This window comes from Rattus norvegicus, chromosome 5 (assembly GCF_036323735.1).
Source record: "Rattus norvegicus strain BN/NHsdMcwi chromosome 5, GRCr8, whole genome shotgun sequence".
Taxonomy (NCBI): Eukaryota; Metazoa; Chordata; class Mammalia; order Rodentia; family Muridae; genus Rattus; species Rattus norvegicus.
The window spans coordinates 27,403,492-27,425,374 of NC_086023.1; the positions used below are offsets into that span (position 1 = coordinate 27,403,492).

Sequence of the window (21,883 nt, forward strand, 5' to 3'; positions counted from 1 at the left end):
CTTATTAGGGACAGCGATTTTCTCATCCTGCACTAAAGATATGCAAAGGACAGGAACTGGTGATGAGGACATAATGACAGCCTTCATAACCTCCATTTGGTCTGACTCCAGCCTTAAAACAGTTCTTAGTCAAGTAAGGGTCTACAACAGTGGTTTTCAACCCTCCTAATGCTGTGGCCCAACCCTTTAATACAGTTCCTCCTGTTGTGGTGACCCCCAACCATAAAATTATTTCATTGCTACCTCACTGTAATTCTGCTACTGTTATGAATCATAATGCATTTATGATACACAGGATATCTGATGGGTGTCCCCCAGGAAAGGGATGTTGGATCCCCAAAAGGGTTGCAGGTGACAGGGTTGAGAACTGCAGATCTAGATGTGTGCCCTGGTACCTCGGGCATGGGACAGCTTCTAGGACGATAATTACGCAGCTGTCCCATTTGTCACTTCAGAAACTGGTTTAGGCTTCTGGGTGGTGAGAACCAAAGTTTCCTTCCCTAGCACCACATAAAAGGCAGACACATTGCATGAGGCCTATAATTCTTGTGTTCCTATGGGGAGATGAGAAGTTGCAAGGCCAAAGAACCTCTGGAAGTTTGCTGGCCAGCTGGCCTGGTGTACATAGTGGTGAAGAACAAGAGAGACCCTGTCTCAAATAACACAGAGTGTGGGGACCCACGCTCACGGCTGTCACACCTCTGCAGTGGTATACACATTCCTACAGCTAATCTCACACAAATATGTGCACACACACACTTAGCAACCCACTTCACCATCTGTATACCATCCACACACAAAATAAAAGGGCAGGCAGGTGAGTTACGGTATCAATAGAGCTTCTTCCTGTATCAAGGCCGAGTGGTATGCTGCTGTGTGCTGCTGTGCTGCTGTGCTGCTGTGCGCTGTTGTGTGCTGCTGTGCTACTGTGTGCTACTGTGCACTGCTGTGCTATTGTGCACTGCTGTGCTGCTGTGTGCTGCTGTGCTGCTGTGGTGCTGTGTGCTGCTGTGTGCTACTGTGTGCTGCTGGGCTGCTGTGTGCCACTGTGCGCCGCTGTGCTGCTATGTGCTGCTGTGTGCTGCTGTGTGCTGCTGTGCGCCGCTGTGTGCTGCTGTGAACTGCTGTGAGCTGCTGTGCACTGCTGTGCTACTGTGCGCTGCTGTGTTGCTGTTTGCTGCTGTGTGCTGCTGTGCACTGCTGTGTGCTGCTGTGCTGCTGCTGTGTGCTGCTGTGTGCCACTGTGTGCTGCTGTGCACTGCTGTGCTGCTGTGTGCTGCTGTGCGCTGCTGTGCTGCTGTTTGCTGTTGTGCGCTGCTGTGCACTGCAGTGTGCTGCTGTGCTGCTGTGTGCCTTTTGTGTGCTGCTGTGCGCCGCTGTGTTGCTGTGTGCCTTTTGTGTGCTGCTGTGCGCCGCTGTGTGGTGCTGTGCTGTTGTGCTGCTGTGTGCTGCTGTGCTGCTGTGTGCTGCTGTGCACTGCTGTGTGCTGCTGTGCTGCTGTGTGCTACTGTGTGCTGCTGTTCTTTTGTGTGCTGCTGTTCTTTTGTGTGCTGCTGTGCACTGCTGTGTGCTGCTGTGCGCCACTGTGTGCTGCTGTGTGCTTCCTCCAGTTCAGTGTATCCTCATTCACCGAGAGACATTTGGTTGCTCCCACCTTTTGCCCCTTGTGACTTAGCTGCTGTGAGCAGGGCAAGGGGTGGGGGTGAGGTATGCTCTCTTTTGGGCACTTGCCATCCTTTTCTTCTATCTATCCTGTAGTTTGTCCCTTATAGCCACTAACATTGCTCAATTTCTCTGGTAACACTGAGATCAGGAAAATGACCCTCTCTCTGTTCAGGTATTTAAACAGAGAGGGGTTAGTTGATTCCTCCTGTTTCCTTCTTTTTGGTTTGTTCTTTTCTTTCCATGTTTTGTTTTCCATGGTAATAAATGTCTGTTCTGTCATTTGGTGCCCAGACTAAGTTTCTGTCCTTTATAACACTTGGAGTGAACACTCGATTCTCCATATTCAGAGGAATTGTATAAACAGCTAAGCAACACATTTGCTGAATGCAAGAGAGAAAGCTGAGATTTGTGCAGTAGAGGGAAGGGGCAGGCAGGCGGGTGTCAGATGAAGAAGAAAGATTGATCTTTTTACTAAATATTAGTTACTGTTTTATAGGTTTATTGACTTAGAAATGTTATTGTTATATTTCTCCAATGTGCCAGTTATTCTTCTCTGGAGTGACTTTGCCTCCCCTAAATCCATCCCCACATTTGGAAACTCCTGTAGACATTTCTCCTAAACCACCAACCAATGAGTACACATGGAGGGACCCATGACTCCAGCCACAAATATAGCTGAGGATGGCACTGTCCAGCATCAATAGGAGGAGAAGCCCTTGGTCCTCTGAAGGCTCATTTCCCCAGTGTAGGGGAATGCCAGGGGGTTGAAGTGGGAGTGGGTGGGTGGGAATGGGAGCGCCCTCATAGAAGCAGAGTGTATAGGAAAGGGGGGAAAGGGGATAACATTTGAAATGTAAATACATAAAACATCCAAGAAAAATAAAATTACAAAGAAAAACATTTCTCATTGTCACCGAAGGTGTGGAGCACAGTACTGCCCTCTAGTGGCTGGGACCAGGGGTTCTGCTGTAGATCAATGCATAAGACCACCAGAGCCAGATGGCCACAGTTCCAGGGCCTGCAGTGCATAGTCCATAAAATGACATCAATCATTTTCTCAAGCACTGTGCCCTGGTGATACTATGGTAACCAGATAGCACTGCTCCTACTATTCTGTAACTCTTTGCTAAGGTGCAATACAAAATTTTAAATGCTTAAGCGAAATTTTAATATTCCAAAAAAGTCCTCGTGAAATTTTCCTTTAAAAATCAACTGCATTTAGCACATTAGTATTACTTAAGCTGCATCTTCACGTCAATATAAATACAGGAGCACTGAGTCCACCCACAACCTTTGGTGGGTCAGAAAGGCACTGCACAGCCCCCACCTGCTGGTTCCCTCCTGGTGCTTTGTTTAGACTACCATTCTAGAGTTTGGTTCTCACACAGCTTTCTCCTGAGGGTCTGCTGGAGGCCCCGTAGGGTGCTTTGCAGCTCCAATGTAAGATATTCCATGTATAACCCACTTACATAGTAGATGAAGCTAAGAATATAAACAAGATTAATTTCCAATCTGTCTGTTTTCCTAAGATAGAATACTACTTAGGAAACACCTAGTCTGGGTTTCTGGTCACTGGATGTAAGACTCATTTCTTCCCTAAAATGGATCTTCAACAAACAGACTGAGCTGGAAGTGAAATCATTTGGACCCTGTGTCAGGTGTTCTCCTGAGAAATGAAAACATTCTCAAGATCTGACTGCAAGTGCTGTTATCCAAGGAGCCCTCCCCAACCCGGCACAGACGTATCTTAAGGGCATTATGCTAAGCAAATCCAGGGAGTCACTAAAGATCATGAATTGAGGGAGTCACTAAAGATCAGACTCCCTGGGATTCTGCTTGTGTAAGGTCCCGGGATAGTCAAGATCAGACACTAAAGAGAAGCTGTCCTGCCAGGGCCCCAGTCACAGTTTCTGTTGGGACTCCCCACAGCAAGGCCTACCGGGTGTCGATGGAAGGAAAAGAGAGATGGGTTGAAAAGGATTAGCTATTTCCACATCATAAACTCTTACTCTGAGGGTTTGAGGCACTTCCTTAAAATGAAAACCAGAAGAAAAAAAATATTTTCATCTCTTTATGTTCTTGGTACTCAACCATTCAGACGAGACTATTCTGGATGTAGGTTGTGGCAATGAGTGAATGTGAATGAATGAATGTGAACGTGAGTGAATGCTAACTAACCATGTGTTTTAAAATGGTTAACATATTTTACTTTATGATATGTATTTAACCATGATTAGATAAATAAGAAAAAGGGAGAAAGTCAACAGGGACAGAAAAGAGTAAAAAAAAAAAAAAAGCATCAGAACACAGCAGGACACTATGGCCTTTGAAGGGAGCAGAATAAAACCTTTTGGTTCTGGCATTTGTCACTTGTGTGATCTGGGGCAAGTTACTGATGCCTCTTTATTAAGGATGATTTATGATCTGATAAATCCATCACGAATCGAAAATCCCATGCATTGCTGAATGTATACAATACACTGTCCAGACTGAACATGCCAATCTAACCTATGGTATACATGCTCTGCATGTTCACATTGGCCTAGAGCTGGGCAAGGTCATCGAATGCAAAGCCTACTGAACAGTAATGTGTGAAATTGCTAGCATTACTTATCAGAAACCGATATCCAACACATTCCAGCAACATAGCCCCTGGTAGCATCTTGGTTGGTTGTCCAAGTGATGGAGTGGCTGATTGAAACTGGGCTGCTGAGTTCCAGCATCTCTAGAAGGTGTTAGCACATATTGCTGACCCAGAATAAAAGCAAAAATTACAAGTTCAGTTTCTAGCAAATGGGTTTCATTTCTTCACAACCGTAAGGTTGAAATGCTGCAGGCAGAGCTGTTATTACACTAAGCATTGGGGTACATCCAGACACGTGTTCTCCACCCTCAGACTTGGTAAGAGGATATGGTAGGCATTCAACTTCATAGTGAAAATTATGAAACAGCCATGGGAGGAAAACAAGAGACACAGAGAAGACAATAGATTACCAAGAATATACTTGACATCACTCCTTATGAAATCTGATTTAATTTGTGAAGACTGAAAATATATCTTGGATACCAATGACAAATGGCTCTTGAAGTTATTTGAGCAACCAGAGAATCTGCAAGCTATTTAAAAGTCTACATGTAATTCAAATAAAATACAAAAATCTTCACTGCATAAAGGGACATTTTCCAGGATATTTTGATTGGTGTAATGAAGCCAAAGATGTAGGAATGTTTAAAAAACATAATCATTCCAACGATTAACTTATATTTCATAAGAGCTTGGAAGACTGATTGCCATGGAGCATTCTGACTTCTACATAGAAGACTTCAGAACTACTGTTCATGGATTTTCTAGTATTCTAAGTCAAATGTGTATCAGATGTGGTCACATATGTCCCAGGATAGTTATGAGTATAGACTAACACAAAAATCTTCAACTTACTCAAAACATTGTGTGTGTGTGTGTGTGTGTGTGTGTGTGTGTGTTTAATAACTTGGACACACATGGTTCTTGAGCATAAACTGTATAGGTAACGCTATGGTCTTGCAAAGTGGAAAGGTTGACAGGACCAATACTTAACCAATTAAAAAAAATAGACCTAAAAGCTGGAAGACATTCCCATGGATTGTGTACTAAATATTTTTTAAACAAAATTCACTTTAAAACATTTTATTGACATATGACATGTGTGTGCATGTGCATGCCTGCATGGGCTTGTGAGCATTTCTCCGCTGTCTGTGAGGTGATAGTGATGCAGAGGATGGTGGCCTTCCATCACGTGCATACATCTCTGGGGCTGAGCTAAGGTTGTTGGACTTGGAGGCAGGCACCTTTACTCGCTGATCCATCAGCCCGTGATGGAGTTTTGTAAGTCTTTAAAACACTATGCAGGGCTTGAGGAAGCATGATCATGAGTTCAAACGGTCTATATGGTGAGTACGAGGCTAGCCTGGGCTATCCAATTAGACTCTGTATCAACAAGTAAGTATGCCCTTGAATTTTCTGTTTCCGTAGAACACTGCAGTGGCAATTACTTAGTTGAGATCCTTTCCTTAAAAACACAGTCCTCTGTCTTTTCATTAGTGTTCAGATGCAGGATAAGTAAAACTTCAGCTTCAATTATCCCAAAGAGGCAAAGCAACACACAATAGGGCATTATCCAAGCCATGTCTCAACCTGAGCTGACACAGGGTTAACCTGGACAGATATTACCAGCCTGGGAGAGAACAATGTTTCACATTACAAAGAGATGGGGCATGCAGTTGCCTAAGGTCTGCAGATCTCTTTGGAATGAAAAAAAAAAAAGAATCAGTGGCACAAGAATAGTTTCCAGAACACTTGCTTTTCAAGAAAAGCTCTAACAATTATGGCCAGGTTATGAGCGAATTATGATACAGACAGCTAACAGAGTGGCAAAGCTTTTCAGGGTGGCCTTGGGAGGCAGTCTCTTGGAGCTGTGAGGGGTCATGATACAGGGCTGGAAGTGGTAGTGGCTGGATAAATATGCTGCTTACTGTTCAAATATCTGGCCACTGAGAGAGGAAGGCCTTTTGCCTCGTATGCCAAAAGATGCAAGAATATCCAGTAACGAGGTAATGTAATATTGCATAATCCTTCAACTTCTCAAATTATTATAATCATAACTAATGATAATGGTGGCATGGAATACTTAATAGCTATAATTTTGTCATACAATTACCACCAATATTAATAAGGCTGCTGCTGGCACTGCATGCTTAAAGTCTTCCACCTAAAACTTCTACAGATAAAAACACCAGCGAGCTTTGCGAGAAGGTTTTCAAATGGGTGAAAGTCATGCATGGTTGTAATTTTTATCCAAAGGAACTTCATGAAGACAAGCCCAGTTCCCTTGGCTCCACAGCCAACACAGGCTGGTTCTGTAGAAGCTGTGGAAATCCCTTAGGTCTGCTCTTACAGCTTGTAGCTCAGGATCATGGCCCGAGGGAGAGTCTTAGTGTCTGCGGATGCCATTATGGGGTGACCTACAAGGCATTTAGTCTGGCTGAGTGGCACAGGAAAAGGGGGTTCAGAGCCCAGAAACAATAAAACCCAGTCCAACCCTTATACATTCTTTTTTTTTTTCTTTTTCTTTTTTCTTTTTTTCAGAGCTGGGGACCGAACCCAAGGCCTTGTGGTTGCTAGGCAGGCGCTCTACCACTGAGCTAAATCCCCAACCCCACCCTTATACATTCTTATCTACCACAATCTCCTAGTATGGAAATTCTGGCATAGGCTTTCGATGATGTGAAAGCTCTCTGTCCCCTTCTCCTCAAAATACACACCGACAGATAGCCACCCACCCACTCATTGTTTTGGAAGCCAGGGTGCTTCTGTTCTTGCTTCAATGGCTGCTGACCAGCTCTGACCACAGCAAAGTCTTTCATGTATCCATTGGCATTATGTTTGAAAACGGATAAGATGGACTCATGTTCTCCTTTCAGCCCTAACATTCTCTTAATTCTTTGAGTGAAAACTCTTTTTTTTTTTTTTTTTTTTTTTGGTTCTTTTTTCGGAGCTGGGGACCGAACCCAGGGCCTTGCGCTTCCTAGGTAAGCGCTCTACCACTGAGCTAAATCCCCAGCCCCGAGTGAAAACTCTTAAACTCTTGGTTCATTCTTTCAAAGGTACAGAAAGCAAACTTTCATCTAAGACATGGGTGGTATCTGTTAGTTTGTTCAAATGTGAGTACATTGAAAATGGCCTGACTTCACAGAGAACCGCTCTTCCAATTAGGATTAAACCATTTGCTCCCTGGCACCCTGAGCCTTGTCGCCTCTTCCCTCAGTCCCTCATAGGTGTGCCCTCCAGCTGGCCTACCAGAGGAATTCCTCGCCTGGTCACATCGATTAGCCCTGTGCCCTCCTCTGTGCCTCTCCTTGCCATTTCTACCTTCCTTCTCTTGGTTCTAGGCTATGCATAGCAGAGGGGCCATGGATGTACAGGTAAGAACACTGTAAGGGGATGTAACAGGAAAGGAAAGTTCTCGGGCCTGTGCTGGTTAGTGTATATCAATGACACCAACTGGAGTTACCCAGGAAGAGGGAATGCCAATTGAGCCATTGTTCTTAGTTAGTTTGGCCTGTAGGCAGGTCTTTGGGGCCATTCCCTGTTGATCTGGAAAGCCCAGCCCACTGTTGGTGATGTTAGGCCTCGGCTGATACCTGGGCTGTATATGACAGCAAGCTGAGCAAGCCATGGAGACTGAAGAAGCATGAAAGAAACTCTCCCTCAAAGCCTCTTCTTCAGTTCCTGCCTTGACATTAATCTTAGACAATAGACTGCAAAGAATGGGACAAAACAAACCTCCTGAGTTGATTATGGCCAATGCTTTATTGCATCTCGAAACAGAACAGAGACACAGGATGAGACGACAGCCCTGAACCCAATCTCTGGTATCAGGGCTGGTCCAGGAGAAGGGTGAGAAACACAAGTTGGGAAGAGAGCCATGCTAAACCAGCAGGGCCACACATGCTATACTGATGTCTTTAACTTGGAAACTTACTTAGATATAAATGTTACTGTTCTGCAACAGGCAGACCTCGGGAAAAACCACTCTTGCCTACTCCCTCAAATCCCACTTCCCAAGTGTGCCATGCCTTCATCAGCCATGGGCCAACACACTCTCCAGGTGCTCCTTCATCATTTCCTGACTCCTTAAAACCCCCGAGTTTGTACTCTAGGTGACAAGAACCATCACCAATGTTACAGGAGTGTTGGGCTCACTCCCTCGAATCTACAGGACAGATGAACCCCTTCCGCAGCAGCTAGACGCAAGGGTAGCAATGACTCAAATGTACAGAGTCCATGAGCTCTCAGTGCATTGAGTGCATTCATCCCTATGGATGACTTTAATACTGAGACTACGAATACACAGGCATTTATTATTCCCATTTAACAGACGAGGAAAGTCAGGGTTAATGAATGTAGTGGTTTGAATAGGAATGGCCCCCATTGGCTTATTTGAATGTTTAATCATGAGAAAGTGTCAATATTTGAGAAGGATTAGGAGGTGTGACCTTGTTAGGGTAGGGTGTGGCCTTGCTGGAAAAAGTGTGTCACTAGGGGTAGACTCTGAGGTTTCAAAAGCTTATGCCAGCCTAGTCTCAGTCTCTCTCCCTCCCTCCCTCTCTCCCTCCCTCCCCTCCCCTCCTCCCTCCCTCCCTCCCTCCCTCCCTCCCTCCCTCCCTCCCTCCCTCCCTCCCTCCAAATCAGGATGTAGCTCTCAGCTAATGCTCCAGTACCTGCCTACAGCTGCCATATTCCTTACCATGACGATAATGAACTAAACCTCTGAACCTGTAGGAAAAAGCCCAATTAAATTCTTTTCCGAGAGTTGTCTCGGTCACGGTGTCATCTCAGAGCAGCATGGCAGTGGCTAAAGCAATGAGGTTGCCAAGTTGTCTGCGGTCACACCAACTAAGAAAGCAAGGACTTGAACTCGGGTGGTGTTAGTTCAGTGTTTGTAACCTGCTTTTATGAAAACACACGATGCTAAGACCTAAAGACCCTGGGATGTGTCTTCCACACATAGTCACGTCTCAAATCTTATTAGAAAGGCTGCGGTTTGTGAAGCTTTTGGAGGCTGACCCCAGCAGCTTCCGCATCATTTACTACTACTACAGGAAAATGATTTTCAACTTCCCGACAATTCTTTCAACAATCAAACGCTTACACAATCCATTTTCTCCACAGGTACTGCAGTTTCCTGTGGAGGGTAGCTGCATGCATGTGTGCATTCTACCTGGCTGAGTGTAGTAAGAACTGTAGGTATAGTCTGTGCTGAATCAACAGGGTCACACGCACTATACTGGTGTCTTTAACTCACCGAGTGGCTTAGACACAGAATGCTATTATTTAACAGCAAGCAAAGCTCAGGAAAAACGTCCTACTGGTTACATGCATTCTCGTGTGGCCCCAGGGGGGCGAGCTCTGCTGGCCACAGGAGTAAAGTCTCATTGCAGTGCAAGTGGAACAGAAACTAAGGTTTTGGGACAGATCTGTGATTCTGGCAGGGAGAAAAGAAAGTGGGCAAAAATATTTATTTGCAAATGATTTAAAATTCACAGCTCTTCTAATGTGAACATTGTGAGACTTAAGACATCGCAGATACCTGCCAGAAACAAAGCAAGATCAAGAAGTACTGTGAACGTGTGTGGCAGATTAAAAATTAATTTTCCTCTTAATGTACTTCTTTTGGCATGACGTCTACATAACCTTGAAGCCTTGGGAGATTCAGAAAGACACATCTTATAAAACATACTGTTTCTTTGGACAGCAGTGTATTGACAACGTGGATAGCTACATGCCCGTTCGCCTCTCATTGGTCACTAATGCCAGCTTGTGCTCTTCTGACTAAGGTCAGTGCTGCTTCAGGTTTCAAGAAGGGATGTGCTGGTCTGCAAGAGAGTTATGAGCTCATATGCTCTTAGCACAGTTCCAGTGTAGTTTGAAATGGCCTCTTAGAAATATGGGATAATTCCCAAAGCCACTCCTTAGAGTTGTAACCAATGTCCCTTGCTGGTAGCACGCTTATCTACCAGTTCAAGTTTATTCAGCTTTGGACCAAAGTTGCTAATGAGCTAACTTACAGCCTTAAAATAGGACCTGCCACAGATGATCTCAGACTCCCTAGCTTCTATCATTTGAAATTATTACCTTGAGTAGCCCAGCAGTTTTCAACCTGTGGATAGTGGTCACGTGAGATGATCAGAAAACACAGATATTTGAATTATGATTCATACCACTAGCAGAATTACAATTATGAGGTAGCAACAAAAATAATTTTATGGTTGTAAATTACCACAACAAGACAATTGCATCAAAGGGTCACAGCATTAAGAGGGCCGAGAGCCACTACTGAGCTAGAGTTTTCTGGGAAGAAGAACCTTGATTGAGAAAATGCCTCCATCCGATTACCTGAAAGAAAGTCTGTTGGGCATATTCCTGAAAAATAATTGATGTAGCTATACAGAGCAGTATTGCCAACTACTGCCTGAGGGTCTGGTTAGCTGTCCGGATACACAATGTGAGCAGACAATGGAGTTCTTCAAGTGCTGGCTTTGGTGGCTCATTTCACCCCATGGTTGGCAGTGGTGAGAAGCAGCAGCAAGCAGGAGGAAGAAGAATTAGTGCTACCTCCTCATGTTGCAGGCCCCTAGGATCAGGACTCCTTGTCCTGGGTCTGGTGGGGCTTTTAGGCAGGTCTAGGAACCCAGGATCCCCGAGCCCTTGTTTGCAGCTGCTGCTGCAGCCTCTGGACTGATCTAGTATATCTCCATTCTTCAGGCCTTGACAGTCGCCCTTAACACTGGCCAGTGTCATAGCTGGGATCAGAGACCCTTGGTCTTACACACTTAGCTCTCTGGTGACAGAGGCCTGAAGGTCCTCTGTCCTAGCTCCTTGAAGCATCTGGTCCTTCCGCATTTGTTAGTTCTCCACCCTCTCTTGCTATCTCTCTACTACCCTGCTTTAGCCACCTTTCTCTTTGCTGTCCTGGCTAACTTTGAACTGTCCGTCAGCTTCAGAGGCCTGAGATTTGGCTCGCTGGACCTTCCCCAACCTGGCTTGTCCCCGGCAATCACTGCCACTGCCCAGTGTCTGCTGTCTTCTGTTGTTTCTAGTCGTGCTACTAGCTCAGCATACATTACTAAGTGTAGGCCAGGAAAGGGTACTCTTTAATGGACTTGGTGCTACGATCCTGGGTGAGCACAGAGGCGTGTATTCCAGTTAAGTTTTATTAACCCAAGAGCCTTGCTTAGGTTTGGACCAATCACACCCTTGCCTCTGCTCACCAGTCAGTGCTGTCTCGCTGCTACACAGTCAGGGAAGAGCTCCCTTCAGTGGTCTGAATGGTCATGGTAGTACAAAGTTTAACCTTCAAGGGGCTGAGTTAATCAGCTGTGATCAGCACTTAGCTTTTTGAAGGTATCTAAATACTGTTGCAGACAGATGGTGCTGGTACAAGTTCTCCCTGCTGGTTATATGACAATCCTTATGCTGAAGACAGCCATGGCAGGCAGGGTATCACATGGTCCTTCCCCATCATCTTTGTTTATTTACAGCTAAGTGGACACTAGGAATGTTTACAGTAACAACTTAGTGAATGTATCATTAATATTAATGCTAACGTATTTTAACAGTGCTTTGCCAGTGCTAAATGCTTGCCCAGCGACATGGGTCCACCTCACATGTCTCAGTAATTCCTAGGTTGGGCCTAGGAATATATAGTTCAAGTCACAATACCTCGGATTGAGCCTACTTCGGACTACCTGTTAATATAAAAAACCCACATCTGCCAGAAAGTTGTTCTGAAATAGAGATCCATGCAGATGTCAAGTTCATGCTTTTGAAACAATGTCAGCCCTAAACAATATTAGGGTCCCTAAATCCAACAGTGTCCATGTCAAAGAATAAACAAGAAGATACAGGAAGCAGGTAGGGGCAGAGCTTGCAGTATCTATTAGCCAAGGAACACCAAATCTAAGAAAGCAGCCCCAGGATGAGGAGAGGAGCGAATGGTTTCTTTAAGCCCTCAGAAGGAGCGAGTCCTGCAAACGCCGGGCTCTCACACTCCAGCAGAGTGAATTCCTGTTGTCTTATATCATCTAGCATCTGGCCATTTATAAATTCCCAAAGAAACTAGTACCAATTTGCAGTCTGTTTTTATAGTTAAGTCTTCCGAGTTGTAACGCAGGGGTTTAATAAGCCTGGATATCTGCGATTACTGTTGAGAATGATGTTGTACCTGACGTGCTTAGAACTGGCTGTGTCACTGCTGTGTTACTGGCATTAATAACAGACTGGTGGCAGCACTGAGAAGCATCTGGATAATACCCCTGAGTAACAGGATCAAAGGCAATCCTTTATGTCGTATTTCTCTGTGTCTTATAAATTACTTCCAAGGGACACACAATCTGATCTTGCAATCAGAAGCCATTTGTAAGCCTGAAGTGGTATTTTAAGATATAGAGGCTAAATATCATGCAAGCTCACTGTCAGGGGAAAAAATGTGTTTTGTGTTGCAGTGGTGGGGTATTTAAAGGACTCATAACCTGGCAGGAACCCCATGATTCTAGGGCAGCAGAAATCTGATTATCAAGATCTGAGAACTACAGCAAAAAAAAACATGGCCGTGGGTAACCTGCTCTTCCAGCCCGCCAGGTGTCAGGCTCTGAACAACCACTGCCTGCCACCCAGCACAAGGATGCTCGACTTCTTTCCTGGCCTGCTTATTTTGACACTCGGTTCTTGTACAGTGGATCACAGAACGAGGCCTCCAGATTTTGTCTGAAAGCCTTGGTATTCTAAATCTTTCCAGACTGTGCACTCTTCAGTTTCCTTGGTATTTGCACTTTAAGCAGTACGTAGAACCTAGCTAAACCAACCCATTTCTCGTATGAAAAGCAGTATTCTGTCAAGGAAATACTAAACTTGTTCAAAGTACCACTGAGTTAAGGATTCAGGATGAGAATGCACCTCAGACTAGAGCACTCCTGACAGTAGGGATGGAGAGGGACTGCTGACAGACAGCCACGGTGAGGAGTCAGACTCTCCATGCTCCCAGCTCCTCTGCAGAATCAACTCAGAGCCTGGTAATAGGCAAATGGGTGATGAGCGCTTTTTGAAAATGACTGTGAATTTGCAAAATAGACCACCTGCAAATTACTGTTTTTAGTAGCTCTTCAGGGTCACACGAACTAGAGTGTATGTTAGCTCAGCAGAAACTGATAGTTGGCAAGACAATAGCCTATCGAGAGTCCTCTAGGTAAGCGGTGTGACCTCTGTCTGGTGAGAACTGCTATTCTAGGGGTGGTTTAAGTTTCATAGCAGTGGCTGGCATCCTCAAGTGTGGCCATGAGAGACTGGAGTATTGGATGCAAAGGAACATCCAAATGGACAATTCCAGGTAAGGCCACTGTGGTGGTTTGAATATGCTTGGTCCAAGGGAAGTGGCACTATTAGGAGGTGTGGCCTTGTTGGAACAGGTGTGGCCTTGTTCAAGGAAGTATGTCACTGTGTGGGTGGGCTTTGAGGTCTCCTAATGCCCAAGGTCTGCCCAGTATGGAAGAGACCCTCCTTCTGGATGCCTTTGGGTCAAGATATAGAAGTCCCAACTCTTCCAGCACCACGTTTCCCACCATGATGATAATGGACAATAAGCCAGCCCCAATGAAACGTTTTCTTTTCTAAGAGTTGCTGTGAGGGGTTCGGGATTTAGCTCAGTGGTAGAGCGCTTGCCTAGCAAACGCAAGGCCCTGAGTTTGGTTCCCAGCTCCGGAAAAAAAAAAAGAGTTGCTGTGGTTATGGTGTCTCTTTACAGTAATAACATTCTAACTGAAACAGTTACCTAATGTTCTGTACTCTCAGAGACTTTGTGGTTACATCTATGGCTCTACCCACCCACTCCCCTACCTGCCTGCCTGCCTGCCTGCCTGTCTGCTTGCCATGGTCATCCTTCAAGCTGAGCTGTCTCCTTCCTCCTCAGGTCCCTGAAGTCAAGGGTCAGTTCCACACTTTCCTACCTATGCCTAAAGGGGAGCTTAATTGAGTAGTTTGGTTCCAAGTAGCTATAAGCTGAATGGATAAGAAGTAGGAAGGAGGGCAGGAAGGAAGGAAAAGAGGGAGGGAAGGAGGAGGAAGGTCTGGAGGGAGAAAAGAAGGAGTGAATAAGAGACAAAACATGCATGGGAATGACTGAAAGCCATCAGACAAGTTCCATACACTCTTTGATATTCAGAAAGGAGAACTAAAAGATTCTATCCATTCCTTGTGCTGGCACCCATCTCTGCTTCCTGCAACACCGCCTCCCCATAACTGTCACAACTCAGTTATTGGTCAAGCTGCCCCTCAGATCTCCTACCAAGCTCGACTCTCAAATCCCCATATTCAACTTTATTTTAGCTCTAGCCAGGTCTTTGATAGCAATGTAAATAAAATAGGTACAAACACTAAATTCCTTTTCCTTTCCATTAACTTGCCTCATACATTTCCAGTTGCCAATGTTTCCAAGCACCAGCACCTTCCTGCTGAAGACTGAACATGGAGAGCCATTTTGGACTGCTTTGGTTACCACACTCTGAGGGTTCCTGAGTCTACCCTCTCATATCTCTTGCTTCTTTATTCTCCATTTCTTTCCAGCACCCAGTGTTTACTCTTCTTCACTCTGGAACATTTCACTGTGTCCGTTACTGAGGGTGCTCTCATCTCTTCACTGACTGAACTGAGCCATCAGTTTGGTGTCAGAAGCTTCCTTCCTATGGACTGGCCTTGGCCACACTCACTCCCCTACCTTCCTCCTCATGTGCTCTCTACTCTAGGCTGCTGAGTCAATAGTGTTTCTCAGATTTAGCATCTTTATTTTTATAGATGTTTCAGAAAGTTTTCCTCTCAGCTTTAAATATCTATATTCCTCTTGTCTAAAAACAAATAAGCAAGCAAACTGAAAGGAGGGGGAGGGGGAGGGGGAGGAGGGGGAGGAGGAGGGGGAGGGGGAGGGGGAGGGGGAGGAGGAGGAAGAGGAGGAGGAGGAGGAGGAGGAGGAGGAGGACGGTGACAACAACAACAACGATAACACATTACCCAAGATTCCCAAACCTTAGGAGCAAGTAACCCATGTGTAACCTTTGACCTGTGTTCCCCTTGGGCGCATGTAGTACCAGTTCTCCTAAAATCTTCCTGATCTTGTGTGTCTGGGAGAGGAGAGGAGAGCCCCATGTGGCCCAACATCGTATGTCCCATAACAGTTGTCTCGTCTTCCATTCTGTCCCCTACCATAGACAGACAATAAGGGCTGGAGAAGAAGGTAACTTCCTGATTTCTCCTCTCTAGGAGCTTCCATTCAGCATGATCAGCAGGCTAACAGACATTAACAACAATGATACCTGGCCAGAACTACTGAGACCACCCTGTGCATGTGACTTAAGACAGCAAATGGTAGGTCTTATTTTTGTGAAGTGAAATTGGATCCTAGTAATTAGTATACTTTGAATCAATTAAAGCAGCTGTCTAGGTAACTCCTCACAAAAGCTACAGCTTATGAGACTTGTTCAAGTGTGGCTTAAGAAAATATGCCTTGTTCACAAGAAGGGTGAATCAGCTGCTGTGATTAGAAGAGGAGAAAGCGAGATGTGAGTCCTAACATTTACCACCGCCTTGTTCACTTCACCATTATACAGCTCTGAAGAGTCAGGATTGCTGCCAAAATTTATAAGCAGGAAGCTGAGATTTAAGGAGATAAAGTGACTAGCCAAAGTCACAGAGTGACCGAAATGGTTCCGTAAGTGGCAGTCACTCACAGAACCACGCTGTTGCCTTTAGAGCAAAATGCAAATGCCTACTGGGTGACGTCTCTGAGGAGAAAGACTTCCTATACATATGCATAACCCAAGCTGTGGCACCTTAAGCACAATGCAGAACGTGGGGAGCTTAAGGCAAGCGATTGACCCTGAATGCAAGGCTGTCCACTTTGAAGAAACAAGGGAGCTGGGCAGGCAGATGAGTGCTCTGGGGGTAAAAGGCAGACCTGCCCTGAATATGAATGACATCTCTGTACCCAGGAAGCACAAAGAAGGTCACACACTCAAACCTGGATGCAAATGACTTCATTCCTATATACTGCAGCCACCAAGGAAGGGACATGATTCCATCAACCACAGACTTTCTGTAGGGAACATCTGTTGTTGAGCAACCTGTAAAAAAGAAAGTGACAAAGGAAACATACCTGGTCTCATTGGCACACCTGATCTTGCAGCCTTCCTTGGGAATCACCAACCCTAGATGCATTCGGAGCCTGCAGTTTGTGGGTCCTGTGTGTGGCCACACATGAGTTCCAGGGTGCATGATGGAATATTTGATCTGTACAGAAAGTATAACACCCATGTAGACATTTATCAAAGTGAGAAGAAGCAGCAGAATCAGTATCAACTCATATGAGAGCCTTTATAACCCTTGGAACTTAGATTCATATCTTATTTCTCTGTGAGGGAGCCAAAAAACAAGCTCTCTTGTTTCCCCACAGTGACATAATACTCAACATTTCCCACCTTCAAATCTTGACATCCACCATATGAAATTATGTCTCATTAAAAAGTGAATGGGAAAAGAGACATCCAGTGTGCCAAGGGAAATAATTGTGCTTTTTGTAAAGGTCAACACACTGTCTTCTTCCCATCTCTGAGAATACCCTTAGTACCTGTCCTCTTCTGCATCCTGTTGTCTCGGAAAACTTTTCTAGTAAAGTACAGGTCTTAGGAGCTCCTTTACAGGCATTCTCATTTTTCCTTCCTAGAAAGAAACATGATACAAGTATTGAGAGAAGCAAATCACAGTTATCATGGTGCACCTGTGGTCTCGGCTACTCTGGAAGTTAACTAGGAGGATGATTTGAGCCTAGGAGTTCAAGACTAACCTGATCACATAATGAGACTCTGCTGAAACACACATACATACACACACACACCACAAAACCAAACTGTAGTAAAAATTTATCTCATCCCATTTGAGCCACATGTACTTGTATGATCACCTTGGCTGTCAGAATGTAAAGGCCAAGAGAAAAACAGTAAGAGGCCAATGTCATTATAGGGCCCTTACATGTGCAAACATGTGAGAGAAGAGTCTATAATCCAGATTCTAAGAAGACTGACCAGCCATTGCTCGTTTTAGAGATAGACAAAGACACAAAAGCCATGGGCAGACACAAAAGCCATGGGCGGATACTAGAACCTGAAGTCTGTTGAAGGATAATGACTTGGATTTAGTGAGTGAAACCCACTGAAGACTCCCGAGCCATGCCTTCAAGTCACTAGTTTCTGTTAATGTGTTATAGTACACACTGGAAATTAATGCAACCTCTAAGAAAGGAAAATACTTTATACTCTATGCCTAACCTAAAATGCAGTTCTACAAGATAGCAAAACACTTTTGAGTTGGAATTTAGTGTATGTCTCAATATATTAAGAATCTTTATGTGTTGCTAAAATGACATTTAAATGAAGAACATCAGGATCTTTAAGCAAAAAAAAAATTATGAGTAATTGTATCAAGAACAGATTCTGTGACTTGGACCATGTAAAATTTCTCCACACTCGTCTTGGGAAGATGTGCTCAGAATGTATGCAGTGTCACCAGCTTTCATGGAGGAGGAAAACAAGACTTGGTTTTGTTTTGGTTTTTAAAGAACACATTTTTGTTTTTCTATTAAAAATTTCTATAAAATAAATTACATCTAAAGAAGAGTTTGGCTTTAATGCTCATGTACACTAAGATAATCTTATGCTGAGAATGAAATTAGTTCTAAGAGACACCACACCGTGACTTCTGCTCCAGTCAAGTGGACCCCTGAACTTAGGAAAGAGCTTCTACAGTGTTGTTAGCTCTTTGCAGGGGAACTTTCTGCTTCTTAATCGAGTACATTGCTATGTGCTCTTTTTACTTAGTAAAATTGTGTCCCAGTGAGCCGAACAATGTATGCCAGCTTGCAAGAATAGCATACAAATATATAAGCCATCATAATGGACTTTAAAACCAGGGCATCTATGAGCAAGGTTTTGGAAGGGCTGGCACAGAACCTTCAGCTATGACCCATGCTGCTCAAACTGAAGCTAGGTGAAGTCTGGTAGCTTGAAAAGACACCAGGGCTGCTGGGTTTCCCTCTGCACATTGGTTAAGGCCTGAGCTTGTATAATACCTGATTGGTCAGTTGAGCCAAGACCACCAAATCAATCCTATCCAGGACTTCCTCTGGTGAGGTCTGGGTTTTAACCTCTAGGTACATAAAAAGGGACGATCCCTAATCTACATATCCACAACCTGAAACTAACCAAGCTTCCTGGGTATAGTGTTTGAATGACCTCAGGTCTAGACCATGCTTTGATCATAAACACTCAACTGGCAGAGTCCGTGTCCTTATTCCCAGGTCAGAAAAACTTGGAAACTTAACTATTCCTGGTCTCAAGCATCATGGATTCAGCTCGTATATCTCATGTAGTCAGAAGGTACAGAGTCTCCCTCAGGAGAAGGTTGTGCAGTAGTGGTTCCACATCCATGGCTTGCAACCCATTGTTTTAAGAATCCACATGTGATCGGAAAGCTCTGCTAAATACAAAATTCCCCCAGTGCTCACTGCAGTCAGATGCTTAGAGTGATGTCTGATGTTCCCTGTATGAAGGAAGCCACTCAGGTCTTATTAAACAAGGACAAACTGACACACAGAGGGGAACACAGTAAGGGAAGAGCAGAGTTGACAATTACAATGCAGTTGTCATGGATCTGACATCTAGGCTTTTAGATAGGCCTTGTGATGGTCCCATCTGTGAGGGAATTTTTGCTTAATTAGATCATTTGAAGTAGGAAGGGGCCACTTCTAATATAGATCTTTGAGGTGGGGAGGTCACATCTTTAATCCAGATTTTTTTGAGATGGGAAGACACACCTTTAATCTGGGCCACACTTCTGCCGGAAGCCTATTTAAAGGACTTAGAAGAAGGCAATTTCTCTCTTCACCTTCTTGCTCTTGCCCTCACTAGCAAGTCCATTTCTTCACTGGCATTAGAGCCTACCTCTTTAGGATTCCAGATTATACCAAAGACCAGCTGAGACAGCCAGTCTCACAGACTGAACGACTATTGCATTCTTGGATGTTCTTTTCATAGGCAGCTGTTGTTGTATTAGCTGGACTACATCCTGAGAGACTCATTCTATAAGTTCTTTTTTTTTCCTAGAGAACATTGACTAACCCAGGTCTCAAGACTGCCTCTTTGTTGCCCTTTACTAATGAGTTCCCATTACACAGCACTGTAGAATCACTGGCATATATTCAATACTCTTCTTCCCAGTATTCCCCGGCAGTGGGAAGTACACCATACTCAACATAACTGTTTTCATTACTCTTTTCAAGGAGATTCAGGACATGCCCACAGGAGAGATCAAGAGAGGATATATTCAGGACTGTAAACGAGGACCATGATTTCCAAATCTTATGCTTAAAGAACACTTCTTCATTTTGTTACATTACAGGTTACAAGGCAGGAGGCATTCCGTTGAGTGTGTAATTGAGTAAGGAATGCCCGGCATTGGTAGCATAGTGGAATTGTTTGTGTTTTTATTATTTGTCACCAAAGTTAATTCTCAACAAGCAGCAAACTTGGTTTCTTTTCGAGAATGGCTCAGGCAAGAGATCTAACAAATGCAATGCAGATATAAAAGAATAATACATCACTTGAATGTGGTTTTTCAGGTAATATTCATGGAGCTAGAGACTGGAGTATACTCCTCTTAATATTCAAGACTCTACAGAAAAGGGAAATTTCGTTCTGCATGACAACTCTGACCGATAATTGTGGCTGTTCAGCACAACAGTGTACACTGAGCTTGTCGTTTCCAACCTATGATTTAACATACAGTTTCCAATCCCATTACCTCTTGCACCACAAGCAGATTTCACAGAAGGACTTAAAGCTTTAGTTATCCTGAAGTGAAGGAGGGTTGTGTTAGCACCATTTCCCCTAGGCTCTAGAATAAAGATGTGTCCTTCGTACTTTAGTCATGGTTGGCAATATTTGTTTAATTTGTGAGCAAGGCACATGTTTAAGATAGACACATAGTAACTTGTTAGAGTTTTGGCAAGCAAGCACAGGGTCTCATACAACCCAGGCTAGAGCTCTAACACTGACTCAGGCCCCTAGTCCCGAAGGTAGCATTTACAAAGTCATTTGTGAGGAAAATATATGTTTTCAATGCTAAAAAGTTGATTATTCTTATATTTTTGGTTTTGAGTCTAGCCTTTAACTGCTGAACCACATCACCATTTGGACAAAATGGCAGCCTGTAGAATGGGGAGAGATTTTTAACCAACTATACACCTGGTACAGGGCTAATATCCAAAATACAGAAAGAACTCAAGCAACTAGTATCAAGAAAACAACCCAATTATAAAATGGGGTACATATCTAAACAGAGAATTCTCAACAGAGGAATCTCAAATGGTTGAGAAACATTTAAAGGAATGTTCAACATCCTTTGCCACCAGGGAAATGCAAATCAAAACTACTTTGAGATTCTATCTAACTCCTGTTATAATGGCTTCAATCAAAAGAGGTGACAGCTCATGCTGGAGAGGATGTGGAGTAAGGGGAACACTCATATATTGCTGGTGGGACTTTAAACTTGTACAGCCACTATGGAAATCACTGTGGCAGTTCCACAGGAAGATGGGAATCAATTAACCTCAAATTCCAGCTATACCACTCTTGGATATATACACAAAGTGTCCTACCACAGAGATCCTTGCTCAACCATGCTCATTACTGATCTAGTCATAAAAGCCAGAAACTGTAAACAACCCAGAGGCCCCTCAGTGGAAGAATGGATAAGGAAAATGGACATTTACACAGTGGAGAATCATTTAGCTGTTAAAAAATGGTCTCATGAAATTTGCAGGCAAATTGATGGGACAAAAAAAACAAAACAAAACAGATAAACAAATAAACAAATGCATTTTTGAGTGAAGTCTCTTAGACCAAGAAAGACAGAATGTTATTATTTGAGTACTGTATTCTATCTGGTGTTACATCAATGATTACCAAACTACAAGCCATAGACCACAGAGGGTAAGTAAGGGACTAGAGAGAACAGATAGATCTGTTGATGAAAGAGAAATGGAATAAATACATATGGATGAATTGGGGGAGGGTGGATGGAAGGATCAACAGGGGTTTGTGGGACGGAATACATGGAGCAGCAGCTAAGACTGAAGGGCACTGAGGGGTGGTATGGAAATCTGATATAGCAGAACATCCTAAAATATATACAAGTAATGGGGAGATGGAGTTCCAACTGGCCATCTCTGGTCACCAAATGAAGCTTCTTGTAACCATAATTAGGTTACATCTAATGGAATTACTGGCCAAAGGGGCCCCACAGGAATCTTCAGACAACCCAGGCTGTTATCAAGACTATAGATTGCTTTCCACACATGGACAGCAAGACCCCATTCCTGAAGTAACTCCTATACAATCTATTGAACATGAGATACTGAACCGGTGCCTACGTAGAGCCTTCACCCCTGTGTGCTAGTATCTTTGGCACAGGAAGGTACTCTCCAGGTTATGGGAATAAAAACGTAAACAACACATCAACCATGAGCCCTTTACCTGCAATGGTGTCCTGCTTGCACGCTGTGCTAGTGCAGTGATGGCACAA

General features: G+C 44.0%; 1 protein-coding gene across 6 annotated transcripts in view; it reads right to left on the reverse strand.

The window, feature by feature from the left end:
* Asph (aspartate-beta-hydroxylase) overlaps positions 1-21,883 on the reverse strand; it is a 212,587-nt gene that overhangs the window by 4,559 nt on the left and 186,145 nt on the right. For all 6 annotated transcript variants that reach the window (XM_006237861.5, XM_006237862.5, XM_006237859.5 and 3 more), the window contains 2 exons: positions 16,875-16,966; positions 16,404-16,537 (listed from right to left, as the gene is read on the reverse strand). In XM_006237861.5, the coding sequence (XP_006237923.1) occupies positions 16,404-16,537; positions 16,875-16,966 (226 nt within the window). The remainder of the gene's footprint in view (positions 1-16,403; positions 16,538-16,874; positions 16,967-21,883) is intronic.